This window comes from Pituophis catenifer, unplaced genomic scaffold, assembly GCF_029215685.1.
Source record: "Pituophis catenifer annectens isolate HBS135680 unplaced genomic scaffold, rPitCat1.0.hap2 SCAF_3, whole genome shotgun sequence".
In the NCBI taxonomy this organism is placed as follows: Eukaryota; Metazoa; Chordata; class Lepidosauria; order Squamata; family Colubridae; genus Pituophis; species Pituophis catenifer.
This window is the reverse complement of record NW_027256883.1, coordinates 190,472,703-190,487,545: the sequence shown is the minus strand read 5'-3', so window position 1 is coordinate 190,487,545 and position 14,843 is coordinate 190,472,703. Positions and strand designations below refer to the sequence as shown.

General features: G+C 38.7%; 1 protein-coding gene across 1 annotated transcript in view; it reads left to right on the top strand.

Annotated features, from left to right (window-relative positions):
- The first annotated feature begins 1,879 nt into the window (after positions 1 to 1,879).
- Positions 1,880 to 14,843, top strand: part of RBPJL (recombination signal binding protein for immunoglobulin kappa J region like) — a 36,285-nt gene continuing 23,321 nt past the window's right edge. The window contains exons 1-3 of the mRNA XM_070941117.1: positions 1,880 to 2,073; positions 7,213 to 7,338; positions 11,314 to 11,384. Of these exons, the coding sequence (XP_070797218.1) occupies positions 1,880 to 2,073; positions 7,213 to 7,338; positions 11,314 to 11,384 (391 nt within the window). The remainder of the gene's footprint in view (positions 2,074 to 7,212; positions 7,339 to 11,313; positions 11,385 to 14,843) is intronic.

Below are 14,843 nucleotides of genomic sequence, written 5' to 3'. Positions count from 1 at the left end.
GTTTCCCTGGCATACTGTGAAAGCAATAAATATAGAAGAATCACTGTATGTGATGAATCTGAGCCAAGCATCTGTCTTTGAGAATTCATTAATATCTCAGGGCATGCATGTTGGCTTCTCACTATCTCTGGCCAGTGATATGCTTCAGCCACTTGCTGGCTTTGACCTACAGATGTGCCTCAAATGAAATCTGCAACAAGTTCTGTGCGATTCTAACCGAGTCTCCCTTGATGTCATTGGAGGTTCTTCTTGCCTTGATTACATGGCTTCATACTTTCCAGCTTCAATCCCCATCATTATTACACAGTGCTGGGAAAGCCTCCTGATTGAAACCTTGAAGAATCAGCACCCAGCCAGACAAGAGATGGAGCAATAATCTGGCTCAGAATAAGACACTATCTCCCCTCTTCACAAATGAGCTGCCTAATTTGTCTCCCTAGGCTGAAACTTCAGGCTGACAAACCTCAGTGAGCAGGTTGGTGGGAATAGGACTGTTCCATATGGTTCCTCATCTCCCTCTACTTTCTGGCAAAGATAAATTTTGATGTCAGAAGGATATACACATCCTGGCATCTTAAGGGCAAGAGAGTTTAACTGGGAGGATGGTAGAGATTTTAAAAGGATAGGGAATAATAAATCAAGTGAGGAAAAAAAGAGCATGAGTAAAAGTAAATGATTGGTCATACATACTACCGTGTTTCCCTGAAAATAAGACCCTGTCTTATATTTTTTTGAACCTTGAAATAAGTGTTTGGCCTTATTGCCATGCGCTCAAAAGACCGATTGGGCTTATTATCAGGGGATGTCTTATTTTGGGGAAAACAGGGTACATTATGCTCTACAGTAGAAAAGAAAGATTTTATAAATACTTCCTAGTCAGAATCAAGCCGATAGTCCATGAAGATTCTCAGTCGTCAACATCATGGTTGTCCAAAAGGTGCTTTTTTCAAGAGGCAACTGGACTTTCTTTTTTTTTCCTTTGAAGACGTTTCCCTTCCCATCCAAGAAGCTTCTTCAGCTCTGACTAGATGGTGGGGAATGGAAGGATAAATCAGGATATGGATATGGATAAATCATCCAGTCAGAGCTGAAGAAGCTTCTTGGAGGGGAAGTGAAATGTCTTCAAAGAAAAATCAAGAAAGTCCACTTGCCTCCGGAAAAAGCACCTGTTGGACAATTAAGCAGATACAAAAACTGCCTTCACACATTTAACCAAGTACCACAAAAAGAAGTTGTACAACTGCTTGACAAACTGCCAGTGGAAATGCAAGAAACTAGTAGGTTAAACATAAACATATGTTTATGGGTGGATGTATATGTATTATGTTTGTATTATTTGTATTTAAAATAAAAAAAATATTTAGAAAGAAAGAAAGAAAGAAAGAAAGAAAGAAAGAAAGAAAGAAAGAAAGAAAGAAGGAAGGAAGGAAGGAAGGAAGGAAGGAAGGAAGGAAGGAAGGAAGGAAGGAAGGAAGGAAGGAAGGAAGGAAGGAAGGAAGGAAGGAAGGAGGTTCAAAGCTGCCTGGCCTTGGCTATTAGGAGAACTGCTAGTTGGCTTGTTCCTTTTCAATATTTTGCAATCTTTTCCCAAAGGGCTTTCAAGAGAAGTTAAAATGCCTCAAATGCCTTATTCTCTACAGGCCTTGTGGCGGTCCCTATTGGCAAGTGAGCCTCAGATGTCAGATTTGGGGATGGTTTGTGTGTGGGGGGGGGGAAGCCCTATTCTCTCACTCAAGTGTGAATAGATCTTTGCAGCCCCACGCGATTTGTGCCCCCTCTTAGCTTTCCAGGCTTTCTCAAAGCAGCAGCCAAGAGAATCCTTGGGCTTTGCACTTTGCACATGGCCAGGCGGTTCCTCGGGAACTCACCTTTGGAGATGATGGAGATCAATCGCCAGCCTGCCGACGCAAACTTGCCCCGGGAGGAACCGTGCTCAGCCTCGTGCTTTCGTCTTGCAGGTGCCCGACTCTCCCCGGAACCCCTCACTCACCTGGGCCGGCAGGATGGCTCGGCGGGAGAACCAGCGGGAACAGCGGAGGTTGGGAGGACGACTTCCCCAAAGTCTTGGTCCAGGTAAAGCGGGCGGGAAGAGCGGAGCGGTGGGTGGGGAGGCAGCTGCTCAGACTGTTGCTCGGACTGAAAGGAGCCAGAGAGGAGAGCGCTGTCTTTAACCGAGAAGCTGAAGAGGCGGGGAGGGGAGAGGAGGGGGGGGGGAAGAAGGCTGACCCCTTCCTCTGCGGGGCTAAAGAGCGGGGCTGTCTCTGCGGGGAGCGGGGCTGCCCTGCTTCGGCCCCACCCAGCCACCCACCTCCGCGGGCAGGATGGGTGGCGCCGCGCGCGGGATCCCCCCTCCTCACTGCCAGGCACGAACCCCCTCTGCCCTCCCACACTGCCAGGCACGAACCCCTCACTCCTTGGAGGGATGATGGTGGTGGGCTTAGCTGGGCACCTTTGAGACCTTTGAAGGGCAGGAAGCAGTGGTGAAATCCAATTTTTTTTTACTACCGGTTCTGTGGAGGTGGCTTGATGGGCGTGGCAGGGTAAGGATACTGCAAAATTCCCATTCCCTCCCCACTCTGGGGCCAGCCAGAGGTGGTATTTGCTGGTTCTCCGAACTATTCAAAATTTCCGCTACCGGTTTTCCAGAACCTGTCAGAACCTGCTGGATTTCACCCCTGGCGGGAAGTCCTAATAGTAATGTGTCTCTAGCAATGTCTGTGCCTTCCTGGACAATCGCTGACATCTGGAAGATAAGCGAAGTCCAACTTTAGTGCAAATAAAAACCCGATATGTCGTCCCCTGAATGGACTCCTGCAGAGAAGTCCGCTTCTTCTGCACATCAAGCTTCTTCTGCACCTCGGCTTCTTCTGCACATTAAGCCTCCCTAGTCTTACAGCAAGCCAAACACGGGAATGCTACAGTAGTGCAACCCCAAAGGGTGCTTTTTTTTCAAAAGGCAATTGGACTTTCTGGTTTTTCTTTGAAGACGTTTCGCTTCTCATCCAAGGAGTTTCTTCAGTTCTGTCAAAAGGGAAAGGTCTTCAAGGGAAAACAAAGTCCAGTTGCTTTTTGAAAAAAAGCACCTTTGGGGACAAGCATGACCTGGATGAATGAGAATCTTCACGGACATGTAGTAGTGCAACCGTTCAGAGATTTTCCTTAGAGACAGTTCTAAAGAAAAACTTTACACCAGTATTTTACTTTAAAATGTGTAAAAGCAATACATTTATTAAAATCCGGATAATATGATTGATTTGGTATTGTGGGTCGTACAATGAGACAACTGGAGGAATTGTAAACCCCTGTTTTCTAAGACTTCTGTAATTGGGCTAATCGTGAGTATCACACCATAGTCTGATTAAAAGGCAATCGGAGATAAGTAATCTCTATCAAAAATGGGAAATCATGCAATATGAATTGCATTCAGTACACTGATTTTAACACCCTGTTGTCACAATAAAAATGTTTAAAAGAATGTTAATGTGAAAATCCAGATCCCCAGTAGCATCATTGCTAGAGAAATTAGATCTCTGACTCATATTTCCATGGCTGCTAGGGAAATTTTTTGTCCATCTGACATAAGAAAAAAAATCACCAACTCTTAATGCTTGCAAATCATATCCTTCCCATCATTCTCACCCTAAGTTTAGCATTTCTGTTTAACCATTGACGATGGAACCCTAAGTCTTATATACCTCCATGATGCTGATGGAGACATTAGTTATTTTCGGATATATAGAAGGAAGCTACAAAGAAGAAGGTTGAGAACTAATTACTCTGGCCATAGAAACTTGGACCAGAAACAGTTCTTGCTACCTCAAATTTGTTGAGGAAAACCTTTCTGACGTACGATGTGTACAATGGACCAGTCTACCTATAAAGGATGGGGTTCCGTTCATTCTGAAGTCCCAAGGGTGCTTTTTTTCAAGAGGCAACTGGACTTTCTGGTTTTTCTTTGAAGATGTTTTGCTTCTCATCCAAGAAGCTTCTTCAGCTCCGGATCATTCTGAAGGATTGACTGCCTCTCATAGATGATTTAATTGGTTTTCCACCACATTGTAGAAGATCAGACCACAGGATCAGATCATTCCTGTGATCTCTTCCAAGTCTACAATTCTGAGATTCATTCAAGTGATTATTTTCACATGAACTTTAATATCTTCAGGAAGATGGGTAATAGAATGTTTAGCAGACACAGAAAACATAGGAGGAAGCAGGAGCATATCAGAAAATATTCATTGGTCCAGGGGAGAGAGGAAGAAGATTAGGAGTAACTCCATCTTTATTGTGCTAGTTATAAATTGATCCCTTACCTTACCTTATTTAGTAACAATAGAAAACTAATTTGGTCTGGTCTTCCCTGGATTAGGAGCAGGGAAACCCGAGCTGTAGTTTTGATTGTGGCATGGAAGTCTGCTGGAGGACTTTTTCAGGATGCTGAAATGAGTAAGAGTGGTCGAGCCACATTCTGAAAATAATGCTGCATCTGGAAGTTACAATTCTGGACATCATTTCATAATTGCATAATTACTCCCTATTTTCTCCTATTATACTATTTTCTCCTACTATACTATTACTAAAATCGTGGTGGTGGTGTGACCATGCCTTCTTTCCCAAATAAAATTGTGGAACTCTGCTCTCCTCTGCAGTCCCTTGTTGGAAGCCTGGAGAAAAATTGGGATCAACAATAGAGACAGGAGAAATGAAAGGCATGAAAGAATTCAGGAAACATCATGTTTGGTGGAGATGGCAAATGCTGGTAGAAAAATGGCTGAAATAGGTTTATGAGGAGTGACCGCAGCAATTTGCCATCTGATAAATGCATGACATGTGACTATGCCCTAAATATTGTCTCAATGCTGTGGCTTCTTCTATAGCAGTGGTGTCAAATTCGATTTCATTGAGGGCTGCATCAGGGTTGTGTTTGACCTCGAGGAGCCGGGGTGAGCATGGCCAGGGTGGGTGTGGCCAGCTCAACATCACTCGTATCAGGGGCGCCTGTGGTGGTCCAAGCACTCTGCCAGCAAAAAAAAAGACTCCTGAGCTCCGTTTTTGCTGGCAGAGCAGTGGTGGGTTGCCCTCGGTTCGCACTGGTTCTATAGAACCGGTAGTAAAACCGGCGGGAGGGTGCGAGCAAAGCAAGCACGCACACACAGCCCTGTTGCGAACTGGTAGTAAAGGTAAGTAGAACCCACCCCTGTGGCAGAGGCACCGCGGGCTGGTCCTTTGCTGTTTCTAGAGTGGCAGTGCAGGATCCAGCCCCTGGGCCTTGAGTTTGACACCCCTGTTCTATAGCATGAGAATATACTTTTTATGAGAATACACTTTTTGTATTGTCAAAACCAACTCCCAAACATTACCTTCTCCTAGTCTATATAATTCAACTCTCATTATGATGGGTTTTTATAATGACCATTGTTACGGTTTAGTTGTGCTATCTTTAAAGTTCCTAGCAATCCTGTTTCATTGGGGTGATACTTTTGGTTGTCTTTGATTTTCAGTTATTGAACTAACAATAAACAGGAAAAAATATGCATAGGAACATGAAGAGGCTAAGATTCAAATTTGCAAAATACACACGATTCCTAAAAGGAATCTTGGAACACATTATCCTTGTACCTCATCTTGAATGTACTTGAGTTGTCTGTGCAGCAACTCTAATCACATTCCATTGCTTTCTGTCCTGATATGTTTAATTGCATAAAATGTTCTTAGCGCACAAGAATTGTTCACCCTTTAATTTGCTTTGATTTTCTGTATTCATGCTTATGCAAAAGCAAGTGGTATTGAAGACTGGTCAACTGGAAATATCAATGATAAAACATGTTCATCAAATTTTGAGTTGTTATAATTGAAATTTTATTTACATCTTCCTAGATTTTTATGCATACTAACTAATGTCTGGAGAGAAATTGCTTTTCTCCTTTATTATTAGAAACATTAATAGTGATAGTACAGTCTAAAGAGAGGAGAAGAATGAGAAGGGTTTATTCAAATGCATTAGAAGCATAACCAATAAGGTTATTATTTGCTTCCCAACAGATGTTAGGTGGTTGAAGTTCTCAATTACTATTTTGTGCCTCTCTGAAAGATCTGCAATTTGATCTTGGAAAGCATACTGCACCTTTTTTCTTGGTTGAGCAGGTGATAATAGATACTAATAATGAAATTACTTTTATTTGTTCATCTACTTACATTAATGCAGATGCTTTCTGCTTTATCACCAAATTGATTCACTTGGGTTTCTGAATAAGTGTGCATACTTTTAAGTATGTAACACTTCCTCCCTATTGACTCTAGAAAAATTGTCTAGAATTTATAAAGGTACCATACTTTAAATTTATGTTGCAAATACAGACAACATAAAGAGACATTTTATCATGTCTGTGAACTTATACAAAAGCCAGACATTTTAGGATTCAAATACACATAATGATACAAAGAAGTTTAAAGATTAACATTCAACTGAAACCAGAACTTTTCTCGCTGGGATTAGCGGACAGCCAATTGAAAAAAACCATGAAAAATTATGTTTAGATATGATTAGTGCTGCAAGAATTCAGGTAGTCCTCGATTTATAACCACAACTGGGATCAGAATTTCCATTGCTCAATAAATGGCTGTAAATTGGGAGTCCCTGTGAACTTTACTCCACTAGTTGTTGCCAACTATGGGGGAGGGGGGTTGTTCAACTTTGTTTCAAGGCCATTGAGCCAACACTATCTGAAGACATTCCCATAATCATGTGGCCAGCATGACATCATGGAGCTATGTTACCTTCCCACCTAAGTCGTGCTTATTTATCTCCTTGCATTTGCATGCTTTCAAACTGCTAGATTGGCAGGAGCTGGGGCAAGGACAGGAGCTCACCACATCACATGGCACTCAGGTCTTGAACCTGGGCTGCAGTCTTTCCAGCCAACAAGCATATCAACCTACTGTAACTACTGAGCCACTGCACTGCCCCTTGGTCTAAGTTGAGGACTACCTATATTATATGGCCCAAGATGGAAAGACTCTAAAATACCCACATCAGGGGATTACTGTAGTTTGTAAAGATAACACAACTAACAGAGATGGCAAAACTAACTTGTTTGATTAGAGAAAGATTATAACTACATTTACTTTTTTCTATTTGTTTTTCACTTTCTTGGTACTTTTCTTTATTCTTCCTAAATATGAAAGATGTACTGTTGACTATCTTCCATAAAGGTTCAATCCAGAGCAAATCAATCCTCTCCAAGATGCTGTGCATAGATATCTTCAGCTCCCTTCTGATCAGACAGTGCTGATACTACATGCAAAAGTTGCTCAGAAATCATATGGGAATGAAAAAAGGTAGGAAACAATTTGAACTTCCTGTTAAAAGTAGATTTCACTGGAAATTTCTGTAATAGTTTAGATAATATAAGTCTACTTCTTTGCACATGAGTGCACACTATGAGAAGTACACTGTGGATCTCTTGATAGTCCATTGATTTCTATAAATGCCTGGTTTACCAAGATAGAAGTCTTCTGGAAGGTGCTAAAATTCAATTTCCAAAGGCTTCATAAATAGTGATAGAAGCTGAGAGTCATTGCTTTACAATTTGGGAGCGGGGACAATTCTAACTGGAACATTCCTGAACTATATTTTAGTACATATAGGTGTATCTCATTCATAATTTGGATTTTTCTATATACAGAGAGTCAATATTTTAATAGAATGCAGAGAAGAGCAGCAAAGATGATTAGGGGACTGGAGGTTAAAACATATAAAGAACGGTTGCTGAAATTGGGTATTTCTAGTCTGATGAAAAGAAGTAGAGGAGACATGATAGCAGTGTTCCAATATCTCAGGGGCTTCTGCCACAAAGAGAAATTTCCTGACAGTTAGAACAATTAATCAGTGGAACGACTTGGCTCCAGAAGTTGTAAATGCTCCAGCATGGAAGTTTTTAAGAAGAGATTGAATAACCATTTGTCTGAAATGGTATAGATAGGGCTTCCTGACTAAGCAGGCGTTTGGACTAGAAGATCTCCAAGGTCTTTTCCAACTCTGTTATTCTATTCTATTCTATTATCGTAGGATTAGATCCAATTAGAATAGATTCTCAATATTGATCCAGTTTAGCTAATCATTTCAGTCAGTTATTTTTACTGCACTGTGTTGACCAAGGTCCATAATATGCATTCTCAGTTTAAAACTTAATAGCAATGCTTAATGTTGTAAAGCATATGTTCTATATTTCATAAACAATTAATGATATATCAGAAACCTATAATCTCCACTACAATTTAGACCTCTTTTTTTAGTTATTTGTATTTTACTCTTTTTTTTCTTTTATCTCTCTCTCTGTTTATATTAGTTTTCCAAAACATTTAATAAAAATAGTTTGCCTATTCTGATTTATAGTTTAGCATGCCCTTTCTCACCCACCAATTAATTTCCTGGTCACTCTCCTATCTAGGAAACTTACAAGGGAACAAGGGGAAAAAAGAATTCCGCCACTAGCTGAGATGCAATAATAGTAATATTGTATTTTCCTGTTTGACATTTATTGGTTATATAATGCTGATCCAATCCAGAATCTCCCATACTTTGGCCCTGAAAAGAACAAATAGTTTCAATCTCATTGACAGTTATCACTCTTCTGTTCATGTATGAGAATTTGGCACTTCCTTTTTTAAAGTGGTACTTTCTGATCTTCTAAAAGCAACAGCAAGGGAGCCATGCTTCCCATTAAACTGAGGAAAGGAAATAGCTTCCAAACAGAGGCAATTGTGCCATGGCAAGACAGGGATGGTTTTTATTTCCAATTAGGGCCGTGCATTGACAGCCAGATGGAAAGCAGTATCTCAGCTTGAAGTTGTACACTCATATGCATGTCCTCCTCATCTAATTGGCAGAGGTCCCATCACTAGAAAATGGAAATCTTTCTCAAAGATCCTGCATTATCATAGATTCTTCTGGATTGCTTCCTAATTTCCTAATGGAAACAAAACTTTTTGCAACTGCTACTCATTCCTAAATAATTCATTACGGAGCTGCTGATAGCTGGTCGGAATCTGGCCAGATGCCTGTTCCCATTCTTGCAAATACTTCTTTCATGATGTGAATGAATTATCCAAAGGCTCTGGATCACTTTAATTTCCTAGTGGGAGGTTTGTCAATTATCTACATCTAATAACTGTGATTTCCCTTGTTTTGGGGACAGTTTGGGTCAGAGGTGACCATGGCCTGAATACATTGATAGTGACTTTTTTCTTCACCCACTTTAAAAAGTTTATCATTATTGATCTGGTCAGGTTGTCCTGTTTCCTGGGTCACCATGTGTGAAGGGAAACATGGAAGATGATAGCTTCCATGCCAGAGAAAGCTTGACAATCAACTTCTTTCAACCTGTTCACCTCTTTTTCTCTGCAAAAGCTCCAGGATGTTCCAGAAAGGAGTATAGATTGTGGCAGCCCACAGGCAGTAGGGTTTGAATTAATCTTTCACATTTCTCCTTTTGCAAGCAAGCCAAATCCTTAAACAATTACATGCTCTCATCTATTTCAACAAATTGGCATGATTTGAAAGTTATGTGGCACACTCTATTGTGGCAATAGCACAGAAAATTGATTTGTTTCAGCTTTTTCCCATGAAAAGAAATTAAGATTTACCTCTGTTACCTTGTTAAGTAAAGCTTGAAATAGTATGGAATAGTGTGAAATAGTAAGGGCTCTATAATACTCTGCAATTAGTAACCTCAAGTAACCAGTTGGATGGGGATATGCAACTACTCATTATGGGTTTTTTTTTTCATTATCATCTTTATCGTTACTGATGTTTATGCAGTACCAATGTGGTATGAATCTCAGCTATTCATTTGAGTTTGAAGACTCAAATATCACTCAAGAAAACATGTTTTCAAATCTTTGAATCTGTGGTGTGAGCTGGTTTAAGGTTTTGCCTGGGAATGTAATCTCTGTTCTTAATCTGTTGAGGATTCCATATTACAGGCCATAAAAAATGCATAGGAATAAAATTTATTTCTACTTAGATATAAAATGAAAGTTTTACCCCTGTATAAGTATCACCACAGAGCAGGGCTGATGAGTTCATAATTGTGTCTGGTTTGTACAGATGTCTGAAACTGGAAACATAAAAAAAGGAAAGCAAATTCATGTTTTACACAATAGAAAGTAATTGTGCTTAAAGAAGCAAAAGAATTTCTGAACACAGTTTATGATCAAAGAAGGAGCAAGATTTATGGGTTTGAATTATTTTTTTAGTGTCACTGTTTTTATTTACAGTTGTAATTGCAATCTATCCAATCCAAACGCTTTAAAAACATTTGCATTTATTCATTTTGTGTTGTTTCTATGTTTCTGCAGATCTCCAGGATATATGCAGGGTTAATCTGAAAGCTTGTCTGACATGGGCTTAGGGTTAGACATGACTTTGAACAAATCTACATTGAGTTATATAGTTTAATAGATGACTTAGGACCAGTCATTGGCAAACTTAGAATCAAAAATGGAAAAGAAATCTAGACATTTTGTACTCTAATTCACAACATTTCTGAGGAAGATTATTACTATTAAACATACACATTAAACTAGCCAGCTACATATTAACTTGGTGTTTTGAGTTAACCCAGCTCTATTTTTAGTTCACTACTTTCTATGTTGTGCAAATCCCCAAAATTAGTTTGAGTAAAACATGTTTGTTACTGCTAAACATAGGTACCCGTGTCATAGACACAGTCGTACAGTTACAATACTTTATTCCTTGAAAAATGAACTATTTGAGGTAGTCACAAAAGTTAAGAATACAAAAATTAAGCATAATCCATATGAATCCAGTCTCAAGGATATATATATAATTATGTTATATATATATAATTATGAGAGAGATTCTTTATCTGTTTTAATCCCTAAAGTGAAAAACACTAATAGTATGAGGAAATCTGTTTTCCAAAACTATTAAAAACATCAATTGAAGCTTAAAAGGTGACTTCTTTCAACAGATTGAACTTTCCAATTCTTACTAAATAATTTTTCAGGCCCAGAGGATATTTTAGTGAAATCAAGGGGCACTTTAAGAGCCCCATGTAAAATTATCAGGAAGATAAATGTTAACCTCTTTCTTTGCCACATCATAACTTTGAATTTATACATCATGCTAAACTATGGTTTGATTTCCTGTGCACTGCTCTCCTGAAAACCTTCCTCATGTCATTTATAAAATAATAAATATTTTGAAATCTATTTCTCCAGAAAAATAAAAATTTAAAGAAACTTTCCTAGTTTAACTGTTTACTACACAGAATTTTCTTTTCTTATCAGATTCTTCTGCCCACCCCCATGTGTGTATCTCAGTGGACCAGGCTGGAAACAAAAGAAGGAAGAAATTAAAGGTATAATCCATTTTAGTTCACTCTTTGTTTCCCAAGAATGAGAATTATAGAAGTTTGGAAACTGTTTGTGGAAACCTTCTATGTTAGGATAAAAAAAAATATTTGACCTACTGTAACTGGACTGCAAAATCCAGGTACCCATCATAAAAATTATTGGGTGAACCTAGATGAGACTGATAATCCTGAATGCCAAATCTATCTGTAATATCCTAATAGAATTGAATATCTATTACAGTTCCAATAGAAGAAAATATATGTATTGTAGTCTTCTGTCTATCTAAGACTAGCAGAGTACATCCATGAGCATCAATTAGCAATAACAAGACACAATGATAACTCATAACGTGTACAAATTCAGCCATTGTTTCAACTAGGAAACTGTGATCATCTTTTTTCGCTTATATTCAATCACATTTGGTTCTTGGCATTCAGACAAATCAGCCATTAATAGGCACATAGAGATAAACCATATTTACACACCATTCAAAAGAGATAACAAAGTAAGAAGGAAACAAGAACACAGATTAATATATTTAAGGGGCTTTCCCCCTGTATGTTGTATTTTCATACATGATACTTTTATTTCTTGTTTTTGTAACAAAAGGTAGATAGGAATCGAGTTGTCGCAAAGTGGGGCAGTGGTAGATCTTCAACCTTCAGCAGCCAGCTGATGCTCACTTCCCATTAGTCATCACCACAAAAGACTGAGCATATACCTACTACTTGATTTGGCATATCTCTGCCTTCAAATGCAACTCTTACCAGCTGGATCAAAAGCCCAATACAAAATAGCAAACAATGCAAAAATTGAAAAGTTCTTAGAGCTGCAGTAGATCACGGATTTGAAGTATTTAACATTTATCACCATCATTGTTGAAGGGACGTGGTGGCTCAGTGGCTAAGATGCTGAGCTTGTCGATTGAAAGGTCGGAAGTTCAGCGGTTTGAATTCCTGGTGCTGCGTAACGAGGTGAGCTCTCGTTACTTGTCCCAGCTTCTGCCAACCTAGTAGTTCGAAAGCATGTAAAAAAATGGAAGTAGAAAAATAGGGACCACCTTTGGTGGGAAGGTAACAGCGTTCCGTATGCCTTTGGCATTTAGTCATGCCGGCCACATGACCACAGAGATGTCTTTGGACAGCACTGGCTCTTTGGCTTTGAAACGGAGATGGGCACCGCCCCCTAGAGTCAGGAATGACTAGCACATATGTGTGAGGGAAACTTTTACCTTTACCATAATTGTTACTGGCACTGGGTTCCCCGTTCATTCATCAATATACTCTCATACCATGCAACTTTGTTTTTCATGTACAACCAAGAAGTCACAGCCATACTTTTGCTTAATTTAAGGCTCTTCCGCCTTTTCCGAACAACCTTAGCCAAAGAGCTCCAAGGGAAAACAAGAGGAGATGTGTTTTCCTTTAGGAAAAAGGTTACTTCGGCTTCAGTTTCCTCGTTTGCTTGTCATCTGTTAATTGCACTGGGTATGAAGCATTCCTTTTTCAGCTTAACTGGTAGCCTGAAAGAAAAAAAAAATGCCACAAAGCTTGAAAGCAATTGGGTTATAGCTTGACCTGCCGTTACAGGAATTGTATCCAGACCACAGAGAATTTAGACTCATGATCTACTGGCACAACAAGAGGGCAGAAGGAGGTTATTTCCCAAGCATATGCCAAACTCAGCTTTAGAAAACTGATCTGATTGCATTGCCAGGCCAGGCTGAGGAATAGGAGATTCCACGCCCTCATTTGAATTGGGCAGAGATGATGTAATAGCTTAACTAGAAAAACAAATAAATTACTTTTAGAATTTCCTGAGCATCTCAACAAGCATGTGGAAGGGAGTGAGCGAATAAGAACTACATGCTCATATACAGAATGTCCCATTCAGAGCCAGCGGAATGGGGTTTTATGCCCTGTTGGTAGACATCCAGTTTAGCTCATGTGGAAAACAGGAGCCTGTTCTAGGTGGAGAATTTCAAAAACTTTACCAAACTTTACCAGCAACGCTATTTCTTGTCTTCTTTCATCAACAGAAGCTAATTGCAGTTCAAGAAAACGCATGCATGACACTTTCCCTTTGCACTTAATTCCTTTATAAGGAAAAGGATTTAGCAAATCTACTTGATGGGGGAAGATATATCAGTTTGGACTTGCATAAACATGCAAAGCTCATGCTGTTAACATGCATGATTAATTCCCAGGGATGGGCTAAAATTACATGATAAACAGCTACTGATGGAATAGTGCTTCTTTTGATTCACATTTAAATAGAAACTGACTTAATATGAAGTTTCAAAATGAATTCACAGAATACAGTTTTCCATAGTATTTTTTTTTTTAATTTGATTTATATGCCGCCCTTCTCCAGAGACTCAGGGCGGCTTACAATGCATTAAGCAATATTTTGAATTTTGTAACGCGTTTCTCTAATAAAGCAAAAAACAAGAAATAAAAATATAATGCATAAAAATACAAAATAGAGAAAGATATTGTCTTGCTATGTTTCTAGGTGGAAACCACTTTTGGACTTTTTGCTAGAAAGCAAAATAGATATTATATTAATTTTGGGATTTGACAGTTAGAATTGTTTTTCATTATTGAAATGTTGTATAATATTGAATTTTATATCAAAAGGTTAACATATTTTATATTTGTTTCAAAGAAAGTTGGAAATTATTCTTTTTACATTTCTTTTCTTCTTTCCTTATTCCTTTGCATCGTCCCTTTCACTATTTTTCCTTCTTAATCCTTTTTTTCTTTTTTATATTTTATCTTTTGCACAAATAAAGTATCTATTTAAAAAAAGAATATATAAAATACAGAAGAAAAAACCCTTAATATATTAAAGATAGTTGCATACATAATATGCACAAAGATATTTTGCAAAAAAAATAATGTGTATATTGGAATATTACACCATTTTTGTGCTTAGGTATATAATTTTTTGTACAGTTTTTTAAAGAAAATATCTTTTAAAGTCTGATTCAGAAATCAGATAAAAATGTGTTTGAAAGAAATTGTGCATATAGCTGTATTGTGCATTCTATAGCGTATGCTCTCTTGGAAATCTACATATGGTATGCAACTAAGATATGACTTAGATGAATAAAATTAAGAAACAGATATGTAGCAAATCAAAGACAATTGTTTATCCTTAGAAGCATCCTACTACAGTCCACATTTTGGATAGAGAGGACCATTGGTTTGAAAGAGGAGTAAAAGAATCCATCTATGTTAGAATTGAACACCTCTTCCTCAACAGAGGGGGAGGAATAAGACACCAACTATCTCCAAGTTACAATGCAGCCCTTGCAGTAAGAAGTTTCCATAACCAATTGCACCCTGATTCAGGTGACCCTGAGGGCAAACAAAAGCCCTCAAGTTGCTTCAAGAGCTCTCAGGGAGAGTGCTAACAACCAGATGACCGCAAAGAAATACAATCGGGGTGAAATCCTGCAG